Raw genomic sequence first — 25454 nt, forward strand, 5'->3', positions numbered from 1 at the left:
ATATGGCAGCCTCAGGAGACTGACACAAACATGGCCCTAAGCAGAGTCAGCCTTTGCGTCTTGTCACTGTAACAGTGGGTTGATTTCTCCCTCCTCTGTGCCAGTTTCCCCATCTTTCTGTGATGTTTCCCTGAAACACTTGCTGCCTAGCTCGTGTAACTGACAGGCTGTCCACCCACTAGTGCCAGGGCAGACTCCAGGCCCAGCCCTAGTTGCCGTGTTCTGTTAGGTGTGTGCAGAGTGGGCTGTCCCCAGCCTGTTCTTGGGCTTCCCTCCTGGAAGTCATGCGCTGCACATTTTAGTCTGACCACCTCAGGTGCCCACTGTTGAAGTTGAGATAAGGGTTCAAGCCACCAGCTGGGCAGAAGGACCTGAAGCAGGGGCAAATGGGTGGGCAGAGGCTCTTGGGTCTCCCAGCCCAAGTGCAGGCAAGGCAGTGGCAGGCTGGTTGGAGGTAGACAGAGGGGCCCACACTATTTTCTGGTAGCTGTGCAGGCCGCAGGGGTGCCTTTGCTCAGTCTCCTGAGCATGGCCCTGGATGCCTGGTACCTACAGTGAGTCTCCAGCCGACAGCGTGGGGCTTGACCAGGTAACAAGCCTGCTGCTGTCCAGTTCTGGTCCAGGATGCTTTTGTCTGTGGTGCCCTTTCCTTGACCTAGTCCCTTCCCCCTGAAGAGGGCTCTTCCGTCCACCCTGGGTGCAGGCCCCCGCAGCCTGCCACTCTGTGTGCCACTCTGTGCGCCTGTTTTAGGCCAGCCCTTTGCTGGGTAGCACCAAGCCTGGGCGTCTGGGGGACGGAAGGGGGCAGTCCCATGGGGGGGAGGTCCAGGGCTGGTGGAGCCCAGCCCTGCCCAGGCTGATGGCCCTGGCTGCCCCAGCTGCCCCAGCTGCCCCAGCTGGCAGACAAGTATCCTTTCAGCACCACGTACCAAAATGCCATGGCCGTGGTCTCCTTGTGTGATCTGTTTTATTGGAAAGATTTATGCCCCTTTTTTCTTCTTCTTGTCTGAGTGGGGCTTTAGGGAGGGAGCAGGGTCAGTGCCCTTACCCTGTGTTCTTTACAAGAAGCAATTCTTTAAATGCCAAGAGTGAAACCTCTTCCCCAGGCCAGCCAGGAGGCTGTTGGGTATAAAGGCCCTTTAAACTTTTAGTTTCACAGTTTAAATTAGAGACTATCTTTGTTTGGTTGGGGTTTTTTTGTTGTTGGGTTTTTTTGTTTTGTTTTGTTTTTTGTTTTTTTTGAGACAGGGTCTTGCTATGTAGTACAAGCGGACCTTGAACTCACTTATGTAGTTCATAAGGGTTCATAAGGCCCGGGCTGGCCTCAAACTCATGGTGATCCTCCTGCCTCAGCCTCCTGAGTACTGGGATTCCAAGCACCCACTACCACACCCAGCTTTAAATTAGAGATTCCTTTTTTTTTTTTTTTTTTATCATTTTGAGACAGGATCTCACTACACATTTGAGGCTGGCATTGAGCTCACTTTGTAGCCCAGGTTAGCCTCAAACTTGGAATGATCATCCTGCCTCAGCCTTCCCAGTGGTGGAATTACATGCCACCATGCACAGGTAAAAAAATTTTTTTGTTGTTTTGTATGTTGAATCATGGTAGTACAGAGATTTGAAACACCATACTTCACAACTACTTTTATCCATTTCTTTTTTAAAAATGCATTTTTCTGTGATCTTCAGAATTAAAGTCTTTATGATTCGAACAATAAACTCTACATTCATACTGTTCGCTGTTAGGCACTTCTGGAGTCTGGGAGAATGCTGTTCATGTTTAGAGGAGGTTTTATAAAGTTGACTCTGCACGGAGGGATGAGTGGTTCAGAGTACCCAGGTGGAGAGACTGGGCAGCCTCTGCTCGTCAGTCTGCAGTCAAACTCAGTGCCAGCAGCCCGGGCTCTCCCCCGCCCTCAGGGTGTGCTCCCTGCTCCCTCTGCTGCTGCTTTGGGCTGTTTGTTCCCTGTGATTTCAGAGAAGGCATGAGCAGCTGTGCAGACCTTGGAGAGATCTTAGGATGCCAGCACTGAGAGTGTGTCCCTGGGCTTACACGCGCCCGGCAGCTGTGTGGGGAGTGTGTCACGGGGCTTACACGGGTCTGGCAGCTGTGTGGGGAGTGTGTCACAGGTTTTGCACATGTCCAGCAGCTCTGTGCAAACAAAGAAGGAGGAGTCCTTGCCTGGGGTTTCTTTCCAACTTCCGTGTATATTTTTGGTGCTGGGGATGAGCCCAGGGACCCCACATGCCCAGGCAGGTGCTGTCTTCTTGAGCTGATCTCCCAGGCCCTGCATGGGGTCTGGAGCTGCCTCTTCAGCTGCTGAGTGACTGGGCCCTATGACCTCAGACGTACCCCGAGAGCTGGGATCCCTGTGAGCTGCTGCTGGTGGCCGTGCCACTCAGGCTAGGCAGAGAGGCCAGGAGCTGGGAGTTTCTTGGTGAAACTCTAGGCTGACGCTTCTTTAGCTTCCTTTCCTAGGCCGGGTCTTGGGGCCCTACCTGTTCCAGCAGGACTGTGCTCCCCAGGAGAAGTGAGCAGGGCCCACAAGGGGGAGGCTGGGGGCCCTGCTTTCCACAGCTTTGCACTGGGGGAGCAGCAGGTCTGGGTTTCCACCCAAAGAGGATGAAGAAAACAATATACTGATTTCATTCTCTCAGAAATTTTCACTAAACTAATTTCCAATAGGCAAACTTAAAATGGAATTTAAATGTATTTTTTGAGAAACGTTGAGTTTGCTAAAGGAGGTGGTGTGCTAGGTGATAGTGCTAGATAAGGGTGACCTGTAGGAGGACCCAGCCCCAGACCAGATGGGCACCAACTGGCCCGGGGCTGATCCCAGACCTCACGGCCTCCCCAACCCCTTGAAGGTCCTCTGGCCACCACTGCTTTGGGGACCGGCCCAGCCAAATCAAGATGCAACTCTGCAGGAGAAGGCACAGGTTTCCTACAAGGGCCGCATCCTGCCCACCTCTCCATGCCCTGTGGTCCCTGTCCTGTGAGCCTGTGCCGGGGCGGCCAGGGTCTCCTGGAGGCCTGGGACTGCCCGTGTGGTTAGCTTACAGGGCTTCCCATGGAAAGCGTTCTCCTGTGTTTGACAGTTCTTCTCTTGCCCCGTCTTTGACTTCCAAGTTAAAGGGCTTGCCTGTGTGTTGCAGACACAAGTTCTTTGCCAAGTAAAAGGGTTTATATGTGTCGGCTGTCTTCCATGACTAGCTTCCCTCTCCGAGGCAAACTAATAAGCAGCAGGGCTTAGTTTAGGTGTAGTCAAGTGCGCCCCTTTAATCTTTTTGGCAAGAAGCCTTCACTGCATATTGAGTTCTGTTCTGAGGACAAGAGGGTGTTTCCCGGTGGTATCTTCTGTAACCTTACACCTATGGGTCGCATCCACGTGGATTAACCGTGTCACATGGTGTAAGCAGGGATGCTTCCGCCTCCTGTCCAAGACGCGTGGCTGTGTCCCAGCAGAGGCCTTTACACTTGGTCTGTTCCATGTGAGCCACCTGTGTGACAGCCTAGTGACTGTGCTGGACTCTGTTCTCCTGTGTGGCTTTGGATCAGTGATCAGGAGCAGGTGCTACTCTGCACTGCATGGATAGATCAGTTTGGAGAGAATTGACATCTTTACAACAATAAGTCCTTGTCCTCAAGTGTGATCGTTTATTTGGGTCACTTAATATCCTTCAACAGTACTATAATTTTTCTCTGTAGGTCTTTCCCACTTTTGTTAGATTTAATTCCAAATACTCTGTGTGTGTGTGTGTGTGTGTGTGTGTGTGTGTGTGTGTGTGTGTGTTTAATGTCAGGTTTTCCTCTTTTTGCAGTGTATTGACATCATTTGATTTTTTTTCCCCCTTTATGTTGAGCTTCTCTGGCATCTTGTTAATTTTTCGTATTAGTTCGATAACCTGTGTCACAGAGGGAGTTCAAATCCTAAGCCAGAGTCTGGAGCGTTTTGAACACTCACCATGGTAGCTGGCCACCTGGGCAGGGTGGATAGGAGCTTGCTGCTTCAAGCTGACCCCACTTAAAGAGGATTCACTAGTTCTCTCTCAGGCTAGAGACCTTTTCTGTTTTCCTAGTTTGCCAAGAGCGCTCATTCTGAATCGTTGTTGGGTTTGATCTTAGTGCTTGCTTTGATGGTGAAGACAATCCTATGTGATGCAGGGAGTTACAGTTACAGGTGTCCTGTGCACTTCTCATTTCTTACTTCGGCACCACTTGTTTGGGTCTGTTAGCTTTTGTACAGCCCACTAGATTAAGCTTGCCATGCGAGGTTCCTGACAAAGACTGAATTTTGTCTTTTGGATAATGTCTTTGTAGGGCTTTTGCAGCAGGGTTTTGTACTTCCCTCCCCCAGTGAGCTCAGGATCACCCTTCTTTCTGAGTCTCTTGAAGAGTCTTACTTACACCTGAATGATCACTCCGGTGAAACTTTGCCAGGCCTGCCTCTAAAATGATTTCGAGAAAGGTTTTGAGGTACTGATTCAGTGTAGTTTATGGGTAAAGTGTGGAGTTGTTCTGCTTTCTGTTTTTCTTCCCTCCAAGTTCGGAAAATTGTGTTTTTCTGGAAATGTGTGTCTTTTATGTAGGCTTTTAACCTGGCCTAAAGTTGTTCAGTGTATTCCTTTTTTTAATGTCTGTCATATCTGAAGCTAGGTGGCCCTTTAAACTCCTAATGTTTTAGATTTGTGCCTTTTCTCTTACTTTCTAAAGTACTTAGCAATTTCTGTCTCCTTGGTTAAAGGGCACAGTTGTGTGTTGGTGGTGATGGCTGAAGGCATCGTGGGCACTGTCCATCCTTTGTTTCTTTTTGTCCTGGACATGTGAGCTCTCCTTTGTGTTTCATCCAGATTTCTCAGCCTCTGCTTAAGAGTACAAGATGCCGTTCCCAAAATCCAGGCATGTCGCCTGTGTTTTTATCTAGTGTTCCCGTGTGAACCCAGGATTTGATTTAATGGTTAAAAAGAAGAGGAACCTTCCCATGCCTGTCCATATCCATGTCCTCTATGCCACACTGCTGCCCATCCCAGGGGTGCTGACATCTTCCCCGCCACTGGCTGGACCTGGAGAGCCTCCACTCCAGTATGGCGCCACCTGTGGACTGTCCCCTTCTCCTGCTATCTCCCCACGCAGGGCTCGGCACAGCTGCAGAGCTTGCTCACAGCTTTCTGAGAGCATCACGCTTCTCAGATCCACAGCAGAGTTAACCAGCCTCTAAGAGGTGTTGCGCCACTGGGGAGCTTCCTTCCGGGGGGCTTAGTGCCCTGACAGCTGCCCTTGTTTGTGTATGGTCCACTTAGCTTTTCTGCCAGGAGTAAAACTTCTTGGAAACTCCTAGTTGGGAAGATGGGTCGAGCTGGGTGGAGGTACAAGCTGACGAAGGTGAAAAATAGAGACAGTGGTGTAAAGCACTTATCTGGCGCTAATTGTAGCCTTTTATTTTTAGCAGTGAAAACAGTATTTCAGGGATTCTCCCTTCTGTCTGCTCTGCAGGTATGTTTGGCAGTGCTTTCCTGTTGCTCCTGGTGGAGGGCAGCCTCCCTTTGGGGCTGTGTCCCAGTGGTGAGCAGCTGTGCTAGGCAGGGTGGCTGCCTCTACACAGGAGCTTTTCAGGAAAGAGAGAGTTCATTCAGCAGCAGCAGTAATTACAAGGGAGTCCCAGCCTTTAGTCAGCAGCAACAGCCCAGGTCCCAACAGCCTTGAGGGAGCCGGGCCAGCCATGGGTGGGGACTCGGGCTCTGTGTGTTTGCACTGTTGCTCCTGAGCATGGTCCCAGGGGGGATTCAGTGTCAGCTTTGGAGCAGGGCTTGCAGGCTTTGGGGTGTCTGGATCCCAGCAGTGCAGCTGGGGCCACAGAGGCTGGCTGGCCACTGCGGGATAGGGCTGAAGCTCTGGCCTCGTTCCTGACCCGCCCCAGCCTGAGAACTGCTGCCCCGCGTGGCCTGGAAGCTACAGTTCTCCCTCTGGCCCCAGGCCCCAGCAGGCCCTCCTGAGCCTGTACCAGTCAAGAATGAAATGGCAGAGGTCTTTCTTGGGTTTGCTGTTGACTGGGCTTGTGCTCCCCACCTGTCCAGTGGTACAGAGTTGGTGTCTGTGAGTCCCTGTAGAGTCTTACCATACCTATCTGTGCAGCCTTCGGCTGCAGTCAGCCCACAGGCAGCCTGGGGTGGAGGAAGAGACCAGGAAGGGAAGGGAGCCTGCCCTACCTGCCTCACCTTCAGCAGGGAATGAGCACCTCTCCTCCTCCCTCCTGGTTTCAAAGGCGGAAGCCGGGTAGACCGGTACCTTAGAAGTGTGTGCAACCGGGGCTGGGGATTTAGCTCAGCGGCAAAGCGCCTGCCTGGCATGCGCAAGGCCGTGAGTTCGGTTCCCGGTACCGGAGAAAAACCAAAAAAAAAAAAAAAAGTGTGTGCAACCACTGTCTGATTTCCAGAACTGTGCAGGGGAGACCCAGTACCAGGGTTACATTAGCATAAATAGCATCCAGTGCCTCTCTTTCCTGCCTGGGGCCAGATTGGAACACTGTCCCTGGGCATATTTGTATGCATGTACGGTGTTTGTATATCCTTTACATTTTGATTTCATTTGAAAACAAAACAGCCTCTTCTTGTACCATGTATTTTATTTTTCAAGCATAATTTCTACTGTAGCAAGGTGTTAGCATAAGCTTGTTTCTTTGGCACTCTGCATACATGTCTGAATGAGAGCAAGGGAAGTGATACATAAGAACTCACCTGCACATGAAGCCAAGGCAAAGCTGCTTTTGTCATAGGCATTCCCTGCAGAATACTTTCACACTTTCCACTGAAAAGCACTCCTGACTTCACCTCTGGTCCATTACACATGCACAGGCTCATATGGTTACATTGAATCATTATACTTAAGAACACTTCAGGGGAAGATGATGATGTTGCATCGAAATCAGAATTTTGATTGGAGTTTGGCTGTGACAGTCCTTTTGAATGATGGTTTTAATAAGGTATGAGCTCTGAAGTTCCAAGGCGGGGTGGCAGAGTGAGCACACACATGTAATTTCACTCTGGAAATTCACAAAAGCTCTAGTACAGATAAATATGGCCTAAGTCCCAGCCCAGTTATAGTGCTCACCCTAGCACCAAGATTGTGGTCTCAGAATACTGTTTCCCTCTAAAGGGACCCACGTCGGGGGCCTAGCAGTGTGCAGGAAGACCCCGGAACACCTTGTCTCAGCAGGGCGGGGCCGCTGTCCAAGACTGTTAAGGGCCACGTGCCGACTCCAGGGGTCTCAGAGTCAAGGACAGGTTCAATACATGCAGGAGCAATAGCTGTGAGGAACACAGACTCTGAGGGAACTGAAGAAAACGTCACACTTGCGGTTGCTCGCGTGGAGCGTGCTGGGAGACCACACATCATCTTCAGCAGCTGGCAAGTAATGGAGGAGAATGAACATTTACGCTGCCTTTCTGGTGAAACTGATTGTAGGTCATTTCTCGCTGTAAATATAGTTGCCAAGTGCAGAGAGGAGTGGACCTAGACAAACTCCATCCAAGGGATTTAAGGGACTTCTGTGTGTTTAGCTGCTCACACACCAGGCCCTCCTGTGGAATCAGATCCGAACCTGCCCAATCTGTAGAAAGCTGAGGCAGGGACCTCCTTCCTCTGTACCTCATTCATCTGTACCAGCAGGTCCACAGAACAGGTGGCCCTGTTTCTTCAGCTGCCACTGGGGGTATATACGAGAAAGACTTGAAGAGATATTTCAGCTGATTGCAATATCTGAACCTTCTTGAGGTCTTGATTTGAACAGAATTTAAAACCCATTTTTTTTGAGACCATCTGAAGGAGGATTCTTCCTGGTTGTTAGATAGCATATGGCGTTCTGGCTGATTGATTAGGTATGTTGATGTTTGTGCTGTTTAAGCGCTGTTTTAGAGATCCTTGTGCAGTGTTTCTGTAGGAAGTACTAGAATGCCTGTGATTTGCTTCTGTCTGTCTATCTAGAAGGAAGCAAGTGGGTCGGCGTACAGAGGACGTGGAATGGGCCTGTGTGGAGGGTGTTGGAACTAGAAGTCTGTCATACAGTTCCCCTGCCAATGTATTCTTTTGATGTTGTCCACAAAAGATAAAAACACACATTCCGGAGAAAGGCCACACACGAGGAAAGTGGCGGGGCGGATGAGGCACGTCACCCACAGTGTGGATGTCGGAGGATTTGGTGGACCCAAGAAAGCTGAGCGTCTTGGGTTGATGCTGCAATGGACCATTTCCTTTGGGAGGAAAAGGGGAAGGCACAGTGGCCACACGACCATGTGGCGGGGAGCAGAAGCATCAAGGCCCCAACCACAGTGACTGTCTGCCCAAGAGCTTCTGCCGAGGACAGGGTACGTAACAAGAACAAAGGGACCCTGTTCCTGAGGAGTGCCGTGGACCCCAGGGGCTCACCTTCACTGCCCAGGGCCCACACAGGCAGACGAGGAGGACCGTTCCATGGGCCCTACGCCTGGAGCTTCCTGCCTGATGCCAGCTGCACTCAGTCCCCTCAGGGGAGTGCAGCGTGGAGAGTGCTGTTCTCCGGCTCCTCCTGGTAGGTTGACGCCTTTGCTGTAACTCAGGGCTCCCACGCATGAAGAGCAGACTGAAAGTGAGTCGTCATAACTGTCCCCACTCTGGCTGGGCCCTGAGACACTTGGGAACCCAGAGCAGAATGGCTACAGCAAGAATGTTTTTGGAGCCTTGTCCGCTGCCTATGGTCATTTCAATTGTCAGTTAAAAATAAGACAGCAGCAATCTTAAAAAGCTCTAAAAGTTGAAAATACACATTTACTGAAATCTTGTAAAATGTTGAATGTAAGACAAAGGAAGGGAAAATAGAGGATGGAGAAGAAGCTTGGAGGATTGCACCAGGCAGCCTGCCCCCCACATACACAAAGTTCCAGCTCAGAAATCAGAGGGGACTTGCCAGTGTGGTAGCGCAGAGAGGGAGCGCCTCACTGGGGTATCGGAAGGGAAGGGAACGCTCACAGCTGGACAGGCGAGGCCACATGAGAGTCACAGCTGAAATCCCAGGACACTGAGGCCAAGGAGCAGCTTCACAGATACCCAGAGAGGACAGCCAGGTCCTCGCAGGATCCAGAGTCAGGGTGGCTCCACGTTTTCCAGGCAGTATTGGGAGCCTGTTTGTGTTCCGACAGAGAGTCTCCAAGCTGGAATCCTGTACCGAGGCAGAGCAGCATGGGAGGGGACAGAACACATTTCTGCCAGGCAGAGCTTACCCTTGTCCTCCTTTTCCAAGTGCAGTTGGCCAGAGTGGAGAGAACAGCCTAGGAACCAGTGTGGGATGAAGGAAAGAGACTAAGGGTCCTGGAGAAGAAGGGGTTTGCGGCATGTAGGACACAGGACTCACCAGGCAGTCCAGCCCAGACGCAGGTGTGTCTAGAGCTGACCTGTGCGGCTGTCTTCACTGGAAGCCGGAAGGTCCAGGTGAGCCTGCCTGGGCCTTCTTAGTTCCTGACCTCTTCACCGCATTGTCACCGTTCCCCCACAACCCCAGCTCCTTGCCCTGCTGCATCTTACCCTGAGGACATTCCTGGAGGGCTGAGCATTCCTGAGTCCCGCAGTGGCCCAGAGCAGGCAGGAGCAGAGGGGTAGCACAGCACCCCTACCACCACCACCACCCCTACTGGGCATCCCATCTACACGGGATCTACTTCAGGCCTCCTTGACTGCCCCACCAGCTGGGCTGGCCCTGGTTTCCTACAGTCCCTTGTGACCAGAGGGAGCTCTTATCATCTGTCCCAGGAGGTGAAGGCAGACCTGACTGGGGGCTGTCCTGCCTCAGAAGTCTTTGTCACCTTACTGCTCTGTGTCAGCGCACCCTGTCCTCAGTGTTAGTGGCAGAGGAAGCACTTCCAGGTCAGAGGCTGGGCCCAAGTGGGCTGCCATGATCACAGGGTACAACACACTCTTTCATGATGTTCTTCTAATGTACGCATCCCTCAGTATGGGCAGCACACTCCTGGACAAGAGAGCATTTTTACCTGAATTCTTTTGTTTTTCTTTTTTTCTTTTTTTTTTTTTGGTACTGGGAATCAAACTCAGGACCTTGCAGTTGCCAGGCAGGCGCTTGTGCCCCTGAGCTATATCGCCAGCCCTTTTACCTGAGTTCTGCATTGCCAACATCTTCCCTCTTCCGTGCTCCCTCCTTCCTCCCTCAGTCTCCCCCCTCACCCTCACACAGGCAAAATGTCAGCAGAAGGAAGTGATGGTTACATAGTTGAAATATCTATTATTTTTCCCTCGATTTGAATGAGTCATTCTTTACTTGAAAAGACCCTCAACTTTGGCCGTATTTCTTGAAGAATAGTGCTGCTTTTATTCTGCATCTACATGGTGGCAGGGGATGGCATCAGGAAGAGAGGAGCTAATTCACGGAGTGGGAAGTCGGTGTCCTCCTTTGTGATAGGGTATTGAAGGGAAGAGAGCAGCAAGCCTTCAGCTCCCCGTCTAATCGGGAGCTTGCTCCCAGTGACGAGTTCTCCCCAGAAGGCTGAATGTGGCCTTTGTGTTGTTGCTGACGTCACTGCCTGATTGTATTAATATGTTTCTCAAGGCACGGCCTATACAGCAGTTTTCTATTCCACCATCGAATATTCATGAAAATACAGGCTTTTTGTTTTGATGCTGCATTCTTTAAGTAAAGAAGGTTTCATTGTTTCCTTGGGGTGCTCTGGGTCAAAGCACCAGTGGCTTCTGTGGGGAAGGATGGCATTTCCAGGGCTTCGGATACAGAAATAGTATAAATCACTTTTGACACAGCTGCCAGTGCTGCTCACGTGAGTGAGTAGGGGCCAAGGTTCCTGTCTCCACAGCTGGCGCGGGTAGGCCAGGCTCTGTGTGGGCACAGGCCCCTAGCCCTGCGGCTGGTCCTGGGGATGGGAGGCCAAGTGCCCAGGAGCCTGGAAGGGTCTCCCTGTCTGTCCAGGTTCGAATCCTGCTCTTGGTGCCTGTCTTATAGGGGAGCCAGTGGCCAGTTACGGGATGTGAGATGCAGGCAGTGAAGGGCTCTACTTCTAACTCCCACAGCAAGCGAAGTTCTGTGCGGGCCGTCAGGAAGGTAAATCAAGGCGCTGCTCACTTCCCTTTCTGGCACTTGGTAAGCATGGACACAGCGCTTTAGGGAGCTTGATGGTGGCCTCAGTGTACTTCGGCTCTTCCATTCGGGTGCACAGAGACAGCTAAGGGCAGGCCAGGTGTAGGCACAGAGAGGGTCCTCTGGGGCCTCCTCGCATCTCAGCAGGCTCTCAGCCCCACACCTCACTCACTCTTAGCTCTTCTCCTGGAAGGGTCCACAGCACTGTGGGAGGCTCGTATCTCTGGTCAGCACACCAGGCATATGTCCACACCTGCAGTAGGTGTGACCAACACATTACTAGGCACTGGACACTTCTGACAGGGCCTCCCCTCTTCTGTAAAGGTGGAAAGGGGATGGCCTGCAGGTGTGTGCAGTGGGCTGTCGTCTTGTGCCTAGCATGTTTGGTGTAGCCTTGCCACTATGTGAGATCTTAGGTCATGGTAGCATTTCTGTAAATGGGTCACATTTAACCCTCACCTCAGGCCAAATGACGTGATGCCCAGGAAGTGATACAGCATACAAAATGTGAAGCAGTGGGATTATTTATTAGTTCTCTGTGCTTTTAAAAGCCAAACTATCACTGCTTAATCAGACAAGAAGAATACAAGACAGAGAGACCTTGTAAGCATCTCGCCATGAATGTAGACTCGTTTGGTACAGTGGCAGGAGGCAAAATCCATTAGTGAATGGATGTGTGTATAAGTGAGAAGAGCAAAGGCAATGTGATCCTGGAAAGCAGAGGCAGACTAACCTGAGTGGTCTGAAAGTAGCCAAGCAGCCCAGCATGTTGCAGGAGAGCAACTTACCATCAGTCAGCAGTGCTGCAGAGAGGGGATTGGTAGAAGCTTTCATAGACAGGGACTGGCATGTCACACCTGGGACAGCAGGATGGCACGCTCGACCCTCTAGTGTGCCTGTGCTGAGCAGTTTCCAGGCTATCCTGTTGCGTTTCTCCTGGCTGGGGTTACCGGGCAGCTCTCCTCCCTGCCCACCATAGTATCTCACTCCTTAAAAGGGTATCAGGGAAATGTGGGAAAGTACAGACATTCCTGCTACAGGCGTGGGCACATAACTGGTGTGCTGACCAGCGGAGGAGCCCTCCCACAGTGCTGCCAAGGGACGTTCCTACAACTGTGCGGTTCAATGAATTGGTTGCTAAATAAAGAGTTGTAGAGAGTATACTTCAAAATATTCAGAACAAAGAAATGGTCCAAGGAAATTTCAACTTGGTGACTGCTGTTATTTGCATAACTCTTAGATGCAGTACTGTAACGTATAACAGAACATAAAACTGCAGTGATGTGCTATACAGCACAATATACAAGCAAGGTGCATGGTATACAAAAAGACTCTGAGGCTCTAGAAACAAGACGTACAGGACTGCACAAAAGGAAGACGGTTGTACATTTGAGCGGTGGGTCATAAATCCAAACAGTCATTAAGCAGGTCATTAACAATGCCTGTACTGATGTTTTATAGAACTGGCATTGTTGACAGCGTCTCCATTTTGCTATATTTCATAATAAAGTTGATCAAAAAAGGACGGAGAAGAAATGCATACAAGCCAGTCTTTACCCGCATGTGAGTGTGGGGCAGGTCTTGCCCACTGAATGCACGTGGACAATTCTTTCTGTTACGTTAAGCGTGACACCCAGTTAGATATGAATGACCATTTAAGCATTGGGGGTTGCACATCCCCAAAGATTTGGAGAGAAAGCAAAGGAGAAGCCCCAGCTGGTTTCTACCCAGTGCTGAGTAGGAGGAGAAGCCTGTGATACATTGGGGTATCATTCTCAGATGTCCAGAAGCTCCTCATTGCCTTTGGGCTGTGTGGTCTCCTCTTACCCTCCAGGGAAGTGGCCTGACTGGTTCCTGTGGCCTAAGACCCAGGTGCTCTTGGGTTCCAGCTCCTTCTGGCTCTGTGACTTCTGTCTGCTCAGCCCAAGGGAAGCCCTGGCAGGGCAGCAGGGCCAGGTCAGAGATAGCTCCAGACACCGCAGAGTGGAAAATTCGCAACTCCTGTCCATGTTTCAGCAGTGCCCTCCACCTGGGCTCTGTGGGCCCCAAAGCTGGGGGAACTCAGGTGACTGACGCAGCTCCCAGCAGCTGAGCAGCACCTGCAGTCAGGACCCAGGGCCCCCAAAGCCTGGTCTCCTCCACAGCAGCCTGTCACTCTCTGCCTCCGGAAAGCAAGGCCACACCTTGGCCTCCAGCCCTTTGGGCATTGAAGCCAGCTGGCTGGGGTCCTGCTGCCTGGGCACTGGCCACTGAAATGCTCTGGACTGAGGGGAGGCACTCTTTGCAGGGCCCCGTGGGCTATGAGGTCACGGGGTGAAGCAAGCACTGAGTTTTGAAGGAGCTGGCAGAGGCCGGAGCTGCCCTGAAGCTCTCCAGGGCCTGGGGTTTGAAAGCCGTGGGCTGGGTCAGGTCCAAGGCACACAGTGGGCACTCTCAGGGAGGCACCTCATCCGTGCGCAGTGCTGGGAACGGGGGAGACAGGAGCCATTAACCTTGAGTGTTTGTGTTTGTGCCTCTTAGTCTGGAGCCCCTCCTGGAGGGCAAGGCCCCTGCCACCTCCCCTGGCCCTGGCTTGAGTGCTTGCTGGCTGGTGGAGAAGCATGCCCAGGGTAGGCACAGGGTCCTTTCAGAGGGCAGAGCCTGCAGGCCTCTCACCTCAACCCAGGGATCAGGTCCACCTCGCTGCCTGTTGGCAAGTGCAGCATGGTGTGCGTGGCCCGGGCCTGGTGCTGTCTGGCTTGTAGCAAGAACCCGTAGTTCCGGCTGCTCACACCAGCAGCCTGTGGAGAAGGCTTACACGCGTGGCTACTACCTGATGGTCACAACTGGAAACCTACCTTTCTCCTCCTTGGTACTGACTTGTGAGGCCTGAGAATGGTTCAGTGATGTTCCCCATGAGTCGCTTGTAGCCTTTCTTAGCTTGCATGTGAGTAAGACCGGAAGTGCTGAAGCCCAGCCTTGATAAATGCGCTGTGCCACAAGCCAGGAGCACATTTTATTGGCTGCAGTCGGGTAAACATATTTTCCAAGAGGGCACTCATTTCGCCATGGAAACAGGCTCTCTGCTCCAGCGACTGTCTGGACCACTTTTGTGGCACACAGTGTTCTTGGGGCTCGCACACAACTCTGCAGTGCACTGAAGGCGAGCAAGGGCAGAAGAGGAGTGCCCATCCACGTGCCCACAAGCAGCTCCTGCCTTGGCCAGCCAGTGCCTTGGCTGTATTTTTCTCTTTATTGACTCATAAGCATGACATCAGCCAGCCCTTGGGCCCGTAATGGGGTCCTTTGCGGGGAGGCGGGGGGTATCTGTACAAGCCTGTTTCATGGTCTGTCTGATCTCTGCTTCTGCGATCTTGTGCTTGAGGACTAGAGACCCTTAGCCCTACGCTTGGAACCTGCTGGGTCCAGGCCCAACAGGCGCACTGGGACCTCAAATGTTCTTCAGCCTGTGGGCACCTGTGGCAGTTGTCAGGGGGGTTGTGGGGGGTGGGAGGGGTCCTGGTGCTGCTTGGCTGCTGGGGTGACCAGGTCTTCTGTGTTCTCTCCACAGTGGATGTGGCCACAGCACTGCCCTTGCAGGTGGCCCCAACTGCAGTGCCCATGGACCTGCGCCTGGACCACCAGTTCTCGCTGCCTGTAGCTGAGCCAGCACTCCGGGAGCAGCAGCTGCAGCAGGAGCTCCTGGCACTGAAGCAGAAGCAGCAGATCCAGCGGCAGATCCTCATTGCCGAGTTCCAGCGGCAGCACGAGCAGCTGTCCCGGCAGCATGAAGCCCAGCTGCATGAGCACATAAAGGTGAGGCCCTGCAGCTGTTCTGGGGCAGCTACGGTCCCCTACACTGGGTCAGTCTTGCCCTATAGAGCACCAGGACCTGTGGACCAGGTAGCCCTCACCTTAAGGCTGGTGCAAAGACCCGGGCTGCATGTCTAACTCCAGTGGGGCTTGCATACGTTGTAGAGGACGCAGGATGTCATGAGCAGCACTTTAAAGTCATTGTATGGAAGGTTTCTTCTAAAAATGTGTGCAGGAGTAGAGTGCTTGCCAGCAGGAAGAAACACCACTGTAGTTATGGTCATCTCTGGGGTGTTTCTAGCTCTGTGGTTTTCTTCTGGGTCCTTTTCGTTTTTCTCGGTTTTTCCCACTGACCTTTCATAACTAGCAAAAGATACTATTTTCCTTTTATTTAGAAAGAGTAAGAAAAAGCTTTTAGCCAAAACCTTACCTCTACAGATACCTAATCTGACCCCATTTTTTAAAAAAATAAGTTTGAGGGAAACATTAATGACATATAGGAAAGTTATGTCATACCCTAGTCAAGCCAGTGGTCCTCACCTGCTCTCACTGTAAGAGGACCATGTGGAGCAACACTGTCCAGTGGAAACATATACAGCTATATTAAAACTGCGGGATGATTTTAAATTTTCTAGTAGCCACATTAAACAAAGCAAGAAGCCCCACCCAAACCAGGTTCATAAGTTTTCTGTTGCTGTGTCACAAAGCTCCCCGGACCCTTAGCAGCTTTGACAGCCACCCTGTGTCATTTCACTTTCTGTGGGCCTGGGGTCCAGGTGCAACTGGCTGGTGATCCTCACTCAAGGTCTCTCAGAAGGTTGCAGTTGGTGTCAGCAGGGCAGCTCATGTAAGGGGCTGCTGGCCACAGCTGGAGGTTGGTCTCCAAGCTCACTGTGGTGTGGGCTGGAGCCTATGGTATTCAGCCATACGGTGCTTCCCACAGGGTGGTGCCCCCAGGGGCGCTCTGGCATTTGGAGAGCTGCATGTTCTGCTCATACATCATGCTGGGTCCTGAACAAGGAGTTTGTCTGCCTGCTGAGCAGCGGCTGCTGGGGCTGCTGCGTCAGAACCTGGCCTGCCTTGGAGGATGGACCCAGCAGCAGCTCTGAGTCTCTACCCAGGGACATATGTGCCTCAGAGGCAGCCCAGGGCGTCTGTCCTAGGCCTTTGTGCTTCTGTGTGCCTTCTGCTACTGGAACAGGATACCTTTGGGGCTGGACCTGCTGATGAGACAGCCTTGGCTTTGCCTAGAGCTGCCACTTGGTGCTTCAGACAGGCCAGGCTTGATTCCTTTCAAGGGCCCCGGCTGCAGCAGCACGTTCAGCCCAGCTGTCAGTCCTGGGATCAAGGCACTCTCAGTGGGCCTCAGGAGGCTGCTGTGTGCCCGCTGGAAGGCACCAGTCAGCAGGTCATTCCAGGTTATGGCTATGGCCCACTTGGTGGCCCTGGTTAGTGCTGTCTTTCGGTAAAGGAGGAGGGAAACCTTACCCAGCCACTGTTTTATTTACTCCTTGAGCTGTCGCTTCACATTTCTGTGACTCCTAGAAGCAGGCTAAAAGCATACCTTGGCTCCTGGTAACAACTCCTTCCTCAGCAGCAGCATGGGGTAACATGGGCTCTCCTGCTCTCTAGTTTCTCCCTGACATGTCCTGACACCAGTGTGCCTGGCTGCTGTGCTGGGTCTCTGGTGGCCTCTTCCCCCCATTGTCCTGGCTGCTGTAGGACATAGCAGGGTTTGTGCACACTCGGGCTACCCTGCAGACCTAGAGCAGAGCCTGAAGTGCCAAAGCCCTGCCCTGATGAATTGTTCCTGTTGTTTCCTGCCCTTGGGACTGTCCTTGGGCATTTGTGCAGGGGAGCCTGGTAGCCATGTGTGACTGAGGACAAGCTGGAACTTGGAGGGGAGGCTGCTGATGCAGAGGACTAGTAGAGGACTAGTGTTTCTATGTTCTCATTATATGTCAGTTGAATTGGTAGCTTTTGTAAAGGGGGTGCTCAGAAGCAGACACACCCTGCACCTGTGAGGGTCATCCAGGCTAGCACTAGGATGCAGGGAGATGAGGACTCTCGGGTCAGGGTTTCCCAGGTGCAGTGCCCACCTCCCTGATCCTGCCTCCTTGCAGCAGGGCTTGGGGAAGGGGTGCTCTGACCAGGTCAGTGCCAGGGAGGGCTCCCCCAGCTCACCCCACCCAGGTGCTAGGCTTTCTAGTGGCGCCTGTGGCCCCAGAAACTGGCTCTAGACCCATTGTCTGGGCCAAGGCTCCAGAAGCAAGAAAGAAAACTGAGTGTTATATTTCACTTTGCATTTTAATAGTTTATTTTTTCATTAAAATGGGGATCACAAAAGCCTTAAACTACATAACTGTATCATTGCATTAGCAGGCTTTTATTTTGATGGCTTACTCTCTTGCTGTACCACATGTTCACAGCGTTTGGCAGGGGTGTTGTCAGACAGACTTCTTGAACACACAATCTAATTAGTGTCATTAAATCATCAGTGAACTTGAGTGGAATTTTATAATTGGAATGGGAGTCTTTTTAAAATAAAACTGAAGTTGTTAATTTTGGATAAGTAAGGCCCTTTGTAATGGCTGTAACGCTCAGAATCATGCATGTCCTTCTCCGGGACTCTTCCCTGCTCTTGCCTTGATCCCAAGAGCGTGTGATGGGGCAGAGGCAGAGACGCGGTGCTGGGGCTTGTGCTTGGCTCGTCGGCTGTTTCATTCCAGGCCACAAGACTGAAGAGGGCACCTTGAGCTGCTACTTTGGGAGTTTGCTATGTTCTTTTTAAGAAAGTTTTGTTTGTTTGTTTGTTTGTTTTAAATCAAAGAAAGACGTGTGCTTAATGTTTCCAAGTGGAAATCAGTGTGGGGTTAGTGCTGTACAGTAGTTCCCCAGGCCTGGCTGTGACCTGAGGCCCGAGGTCAGCCTTCAGTGAGGATTCCCATGCCATTCTCTTTTCCTGGCAGGACTCGGCGCCTCCCTGTCCCCCGGCACCAGTGTGCACTGCATTTCTGGGGGCCTTGGTGTACCTCACCTGTCCTTTGGCTGAAAAACTTGTTTAGTCACTGTCATTGTTTGTCCGCATCCCTTATAGTCACGCGGCCTTTCTTACGCAGCTCTGGGTTTTCCTGGTGTTCCTGACTTCCTCCTTCCCCACTTACTGGGTTTCCTATGATCCTGATGCAGATCCAGTCCCATAGCCGAGAGGCCCATGCTGGCCTAAAGTGAGTGATGACCAGCTGGTTCTCGAAGACAGACTGTCAGGAAATAGCCAGGGCTCCCCATCTGGATGACACCTGCACTGGGGACCACAGTGGCTTGGGCCACTGGAGCAGTGGAGGCCTTTAAAAGGACACCAGGAAGAGTACCTAAGCTGCTTTGAAACACAGACTGCTGGAGACAGGGGCTTCTCCTGGGTACACACGGCCCTTGCCAGCCCAGTGGCTGTCTTGTGCAAGCAGAGGCCACGCCCCTCCTGAGCCTGGGGGGCATGGCCAAGGGCACACCTGGACCTCCTGTCCTTGGTTGCACTTGCCTTGTCCAGTGCCTGTGTCTATGTCACAGACGTTTCTGCCCTGCTCAACTTCCTGCACCTCCGCGAGAGCCAGGGTGGTTAGCTGCTTCTCCAGGCGTGTCGCAGTTGTTTCTGCTTTTCTACTTACTGTCATTTTCTGCACTTTACTCTGTCCTAGTACTGCTCTTTTTTCATTGATGCGGGAGTTAGGAATAAAGGGCATTATTTCAAGGTCTGTTATTGTCCTCACTTGACTGCTAGTTTTGTTGCAAAGTAGCTGTCCACTTGTTCTCAGTCATAACTCCAAATGTCCTTTCTAAACAGACTAGCAAAGCCCTCTGTGTGTCCTGGTGGGGCCACCTCATACAGCTACATCTGTCTCCAGTGCTCCGTGTCCTGATGTGGCACTGTCCCCACCCCGGCCCTTACACTTAGGTTTCCTTAGCTTGTCTTGCCTGCTCACTCCTCCAGACGAACTTAGAACTGTGCTCAGGAAGTCTCCGGAACTGTTCTGGAAATGTATTGGAGTTGCAATTGGTAATCACTCCCAGTACTGAATTTCTATCCCAGGAGCATGATGTGAGTGTCTGATTTGAGGCTGCTTCTGTCCTAAGGAGAAAAAAGGCTTGTGTTTATTTTTTCATCTATGCTCATAAATGTCATATTTAACTATATTTAAGGTTTTTTGTTTTTGCTTCTATTATGATGAACTTGTTTCTTCATTTTCTTTTCCTTGATCGCTGCTGAGGTATACACGAGCCTTGGATTTCATTATTTCATGTTAACTGCCAATGTATAGAATTTTCTTACTAGTCCTAATAGATTTTAATTGGTTATTTCATATTCTGTAGGTTAACAGTGTCATCTGAAACTGTCTCCTTTTTATATTTAGTTGCATTAACTAAAACTTACCATAACCGTGTTAAGATCTTGACAAAGCTACAACAGCCTCTTGCACTGTGTGGGATCCTCGCCAGTAGCATGTCCTGTGGCTAAGTGGCCAATGAGAGCTATGGGTGAGTCTCTGTGGAGAGTGCTGCTTCAGACACACTTCTGTCCTTTCCACCAGCTGAGGTACAATCTCCCTGAAAGCCCTTCTTTTGCCCTGATTGTGTGGGTTGGAAGATGAGGCAGAGGTCATACTAGTTGTGGTCTCCTAATTCATTGTGGTTTATCCAAAGGACACAATACAGTGAAACCCCTAAAATCACTTTTCTGAAGTATGAGTGATAGTACTGAGAAGTGTAAGCAAGACTGTAAATTAAAATATCAGAGTAGGTTTCCTTAGCTTAGGTTTGTAAATCTCAGTTTTGTAAATCTACAGATGCCTATTCACAGTTTACACAGTATGATATTGCAGAAGCATGCTTCAAACTGTAACAGCTTTCTTGGCTAGTAGCATTGGGGTAATATTTTCTTTTGTGTCATTTGTAGTTATCAGTGGATTTGGGTTTGTCCAAGCAGCTGTTCTTAAAGTGGCTTTAATGATAACTCGCCAGCATTTGGGTGCTAAGGCTTTATGCCATGGCATTGTACCTAGAATGAGGTGTCAGTGTCCAGCTGGTGGGGCACTGCCACTCGGTCTGCCTGTGGGCCCTCTTCATAGGCAGCATAAGGGCACAGATATGAGAGAGGAGTGTCCACCATGGAGCTGCCCTGTCACTGTCCTTACTGGCCACAGGTGGTATAGGGGACCGACCCTCTGAGTCCAGCTTTGTTCCTAGTAGTTAATCAATGTTATATACATGCATGCAACACTCAGATGAACACAAAGAAGGACCGTATGTCTTTGTGCAGATATCATGTGCATGTGTTGAATGATACCTAAGGGGAGAAAATACAGTAGGGTCCCTGCAGTGGTGCAGTGCTTAGGACGTGAACCATGACCTGGTCCATCTTTGGACCTTGAGGATGGTTCTGAGTGAGTCACTGGTCATTTGATGTGAACACAGAGATGACCAGTCTCCTAAAGAAGGGGTGGTCATGCTGCTGTTTCCCATAAGCAGGGAGCTATGTCACCATGACTCACTGGCCTGGGCAGGGTGCTAAGCATGGTAGGAATCACAAACTGCCCATGTCCCCAGCAATCACAGAAGCCCAGTTTGGCTTCTGGGACCTCCATGTGGTTGGGGAACCTCATTCTTTCCTGAGTGGGCTCAGGGTCCACTGTTGGCTGGTGGCTGTCCATGGCCCTGTTTACTCCTGGAAATTTCTTTCCTGCATTTCTGCCTTAAGACCTCCATGGAAAGCATGGGGCAGCAACATCATATGCACAGGTAAGGTCTCAGGACACCTCACCTTGCTGAGGTGATAAGCAGAGTGGGCTGGAGAGCCTCTGTGGCCCCCGTGTGCTCCTGTGTGGGATTCTGGTTCTATGTAGTGCTCTGTAGCTTCCTTCCACTTCCTGGTGGAACCATGGGCTGAGCAGTCACCTTGTCCATTGATAAAAGTTGCTTGTAGGCATCTGCTGTCATGACACCTTCTTCATGGAAGCCAAAGCTTGGGGATCTTCACCCCAGGTATGCACTTCCCAGACCACCCATCTTAAGCAGGGTCCTGTCCCCCAGCTAGGCCCTGTGGGCCAGGCCTGGAAGGTGCAGCTGGCTCTTGGTACTGCATCTCATGACCCTGGCACCCTGTGGGGGGGAGCCCAAACCCCTCATAGCCTCCCTGTCCACATAGCAGGAGCAGTGGTGCGGTAGGGATCTTCTTAGTGCTTGCCCCATGGAGCTCTGGTGGCCCCACAGCTGTCTAGCTAAGACTCCCACTTGCAGACCTGACTATCACCACTGTCCTTGGGTCGCTCTTGATCCACCCACCCAATTGTCTGAGAATAATTTCCTTCCCCAGAAAACATTGCATGGGTTTTACACATTTTAAATCATCTTGCCAAATGTCCCCCAAAATGTTAAAGCTGCTAGTAGTATGTTCCTTCCCTTCCCCAGTCTACAGGATCTTTCTGGTCTAACATGAAAAAGTAAAACTGATTGAGCCATGGTTCTGATCTGCATGTCCTTTTTTTGATGTAGGTAGGGTGGGCGGGTGTGTGTGTGTGTGTGTGTGTGTGTGTGTGTGTGTGTGTCTGCCAGTGTGTATGTCTCCTATGCTGCATGTAGAGAAGAGTGGTGCTAGCTGCATGGTTGATCCTATGTCTCTCTTCCTTCCATGGAGAGGGCTACAGTGACGGTAACCTGGCTGTGGCTGTGATGTGTACCCTCTTCATTACCTGTCCCAGGAGATGTGGCCCAGGCTGGTCACCTAGGCCGGGTGTTAATACACTGTAGGACTCACCTCAGTGCCTCCTGATGCTGACATCTAGGGACGTCATGGCTGAGGCCAAAGCCAGCAGGGCCCCTGTTCCCTGCTTGGGGCCTGGGCTCAGAGAACTCATGCTAAACCATCCCACGTTTGAACCCTCCATGACTGGCACAGCTCCACCTGCTGCCAAGAGCCCCAATGGCCACTGCCGCATCACCCTCGATCCTCCCACTTTGCCACTGGGTGCTTGTGGCTTATGAGAGAGATTCGACCTCATGTTTCCTGCTCTGTTCGTGGTACTGCCCTCTTTTCTAGCTGCAGTTTCTGCAGATCAGGAGGGGCTTCTGTCTGTTTCCAAAGATAGAAGTTTGTGCGCTGCAGTAACCGGGCTGTGGGACTGGGAGACTTGCAAGCTGACTTTGTCCAGCCTGCTCCTGGCTGGCTCTCACTGCCACTGCTTGGTTCATGGAGAGAGCTGTGTGCTGGGATAATGAGGCCCAAATCTCCTGGCATGGAGGGGAAGGGCAGACGTGCCATCTTCTCGAGCATGCAGACCAAGGTGAAGCTAAAAGCTGGACTTGAACCCTTGGAGATGGGTGGGGCCCGGAAGGCCCCATCACCACAGCAACTGTGCAGCCTCCCCAGCCTCTTCCCACCTCTCTATCATCGCCCTGCCCTGCACCCCAGTGGTGCTTTATCCACACCCCTAGGAGTGTCCACAGGCACTGCAGTCATGCCTGCACAGACTGGCACTCCAGCTCTGGACAGCAGCCTCCAGTATAGACCTTCCTCTCATGGACCTTGATGTGAAGGATGCACCTGCTTGTCTTTGTGACACTTGTGAACCCTCAGGTGGCAGCAGCAAAAGAGAGGTCCAGGGGTGCTGGTCACCACTGGTCATGTGGTGAAGGGAGACGGGAGGTTGTCAGTGTGCTGAAATGAAGGTGTCTTTTTCATTTGAGCCAGTTGATCTAGTGAGTAAGGATGGAAATGATTCCAGATCCTGGAACCCACAGAGGATGACAGTTTAGTCCCAAATGTTCCATCAAAAACTGGCCAAATAGCATGTTTCCACTGGTCAGCAGCATGTTTCCCCACACCCAGGGCTGACTGCTTGTTTATTTTCCTCACTCTATTAAAAACTATGTTCTGGCAAAGAAGGGTAATTGGGCCTCTGAGAAGTAACTGAGATAATGTCATAAAAACTCCCTGAGTGTCTTCAAGGAAAGTTACTATTAGTGGTACAAGGTTGTGAGACTTAATGCATTGAGCACCAGGTCCAGTTCTAGATGGACATGGGCTCACTGCTGCAGTCCAGCTGCCTCCTGGCTCCCATGCCAGGTCCTGTCCCTGGGCTCCCACCGCATGTGGTACAGTGCGGTGCAGTATGGCACCAGGATACTACATAGCCCTGGGGCAGTGATTCCAGGAGGTTACCTCTGCAGGTCAAGGGCTGAGGAGGCTGGAGCCGGGGCCTCTGCTAGGGGTGGGGGTCCTGCCTTCACCCCAAGTTGTCTATAGAAGGTGCTGTGGCCTTGGGATTCCCACACATCCTTCCCCGCACTGCACAGCTACCTTGGCAGTTGTGTTGATTTTGCTTATCTGTTGTTATTGCTGGTTTCTTCTATTTCCCTAAAAGTCATTTCTCTGGCTCTCACACCTGTGTTCATGCCTGTGCTATAAGATTTACTCTGGGGCTGGCAGAATGTTTACCTTAGAAAATCCCACAGTCACTGTCATTTTTCTTCTCATTGTTGATACCCTGTAACTTTAAGTCTATGAAGCCACAGACGTGCTGGGTAAGTGGTGTCTCACATCTCTAACCAGAGGAAGCTGGGTAACCAAGGGCCTCTGTGGACATGGGGTCAGGAAGCTGACCAGTGCCCTAGTGATGGCCCCTCATTTGCCTGCAGGCCTCCTGCCACGGAATGGTTCAGGCCAGGCCATGGCCCTCGGAAGTGTGGGGTTGAGAGGTGCATGTTGAGCACCTGGGTCAGGCCCTGGTCAACCACCAGCCGCCCGAGTCTGGCCAGGTAGGTGTGGCATGATGCACAGAGCTCAAAGGTCAGCTTGGCCCTTACCAGGGTGACCCTTCAGACCCAGGAGATGTCCCTGGGTGCATAGTTGGCCCTGTGGGTCTCACCAAAGGCCACTGTGAGGACCAGGGTCCAGCAAGGAGGGCAGCTCCTTCACACACTCATGCACAGACCACACATGGACTTACGTGCACTGCCAGCACACCAGCCCCGACAGCTGTCTGTACACACACTTCTCACGTGTGCACTTATACTCCTGCGTACGAGGTTGCACACTCGTGCGCAGATCAGATGGCTGCTCACCACACCTGCTTCTCTTGCCGCATTCTGCAGCCAGTCCATCTGCCCAGACTCTCACCAACAGGAACTTTGTCTCTCTGTGCCTCAGTTCCCTCCTTTGTAAGTCACCTACTGACGCTTTTGTGAGGACGCAGTTCTCAGTGTAAAGCACTCATTGGAGCCCTCGGGGACGCTGTTCGCACGCTTCTCTGGGCCACTTTTGGTTGGTGCCCTACTTGTGACTGACTGAAAGGACTTTTTTTTGGTGGTGGTACTGGGCTTGAACCCGGGGCTTTTTTGGGGGGCGGGGGGGATAAGGTCTTACTGAGCTGCTGAGTTGTCCAGATTGGGCTGAACCTTAGAGTCCACCCGTCCCTGCTGGTATTATAAGAGTGCACCGCCACCAGTCTTAGCTCGAAAGGAGGAGGAGGGTGCTTGTGCATTGGATTCCTCCACAGAAAGTCCTGTGGCTTGTGGTCAGCCCACTGCTCCCTGCCATGCCCTCTGCCGTCCCCGAGGGAGCAAGGCCAGCAGAGCCCCCTGAGAATCACTGCTGTGAGCTCAGTGAGCACCGGAGAATGACAGCACCCAGCTGAGTGGAGCAACCAGCCCCTGTAAGGAGGTGGTGGAGGCCCTGGGCAGCCACATCCTGGACTGGGGCAAAGCTGGGTGGCATTGCTTTCTGCCTCATGTCCCAGCATGGTGGATTTGGTGACTAGTGAGCCTGAACATTTTTCCCATTTCATTTTGACCACTTTGGGGAATTCTTGTTTGTTTGCCTCTTTAGTGGGTTGTTTATCATATTCTTATAAATTTTTCAAACCATTTATGGGTTTCGTTTATCTGTATATTGTAAATACCGGGAAGAGTTTTTCTGTTACCTTTGTAACCTGATGATGTTTGTCATAATGACAGTTCAAACTTTTGGGTCTTCAAGCATGTTGTGTTTGAGACAATCAGAGGTAATATCTACACAACAGGTGTGGGTGTGCAAAACTTAGACAGTTTTGCACCACCTGCCAACTCTCCATGGGGAGGCCTTACATGCCATGGCCCAGTTGCCAGGGGGGCGCCTCCTGGGTCCTGTCTGGTCACCAGGAGCGGCTGCCTTTTGAAACAGCATCACACGTTGGGGTTGACAGACTATCTCAGTACTCACACCTCCGTGCCCTCATCTACGCACCTGATACCAGCCCTGGCCCTGTGGAGCTTGCCTGATGATGATTTATCGGTGTTTGAGTGTTGTGTTGTGGCAGGGCAGCCTCTCTCATGAGAATACACTTGTCCCCAGTCCCCTTGGGTTGCTTGCATACAGGAGGGCCATGGGGGATGTGTGTGCAGGTACTTCCTCTGTGGACTGTGCACTTGGAGACCTCCTAAGATAGATTTGCGGGTCTTGGGACAGGTGTCCCACATCCTAAGAAAATGTCCAGTGCTCAT

General features: G+C 51.6%; 1 protein-coding gene across 11 annotated transcripts in view; it reads left to right on the forward strand.

Annotated features, from left to right (window-relative positions):
- Hdac4 (histone deacetylase 4) overlaps nucleotides 1-25454 on the forward strand; it is a 256470-nt gene that overhangs the window by 148512 nt on the left and 82504 nt on the right. For all 11 annotated transcript variants that reach the window (XM_013508107.1, XM_013508109.1, XM_013508114.1 and 8 more), the window contains one exon: nucleotides 14683-14927. In XM_013508107.1, the coding sequence (XP_013363561.1) occupies nucleotides 14683-14927 (245 nt within the window). The remainder of the gene's footprint in view (nucleotides 1-14682; nucleotides 14928-25454) is intronic.

Source organism: Chinchilla lanigera, unplaced genomic scaffold (genome assembly GCF_000276665.1).
Source record: "Chinchilla lanigera isolate Chin_1 unplaced genomic scaffold, ChiLan1.0 scaffold00141, whole genome shotgun sequence".
NCBI classification, from domain to species: domain Eukaryota; kingdom Metazoa; phylum Chordata; class Mammalia; order Rodentia; family Chinchillidae; genus Chinchilla; species Chinchilla lanigera.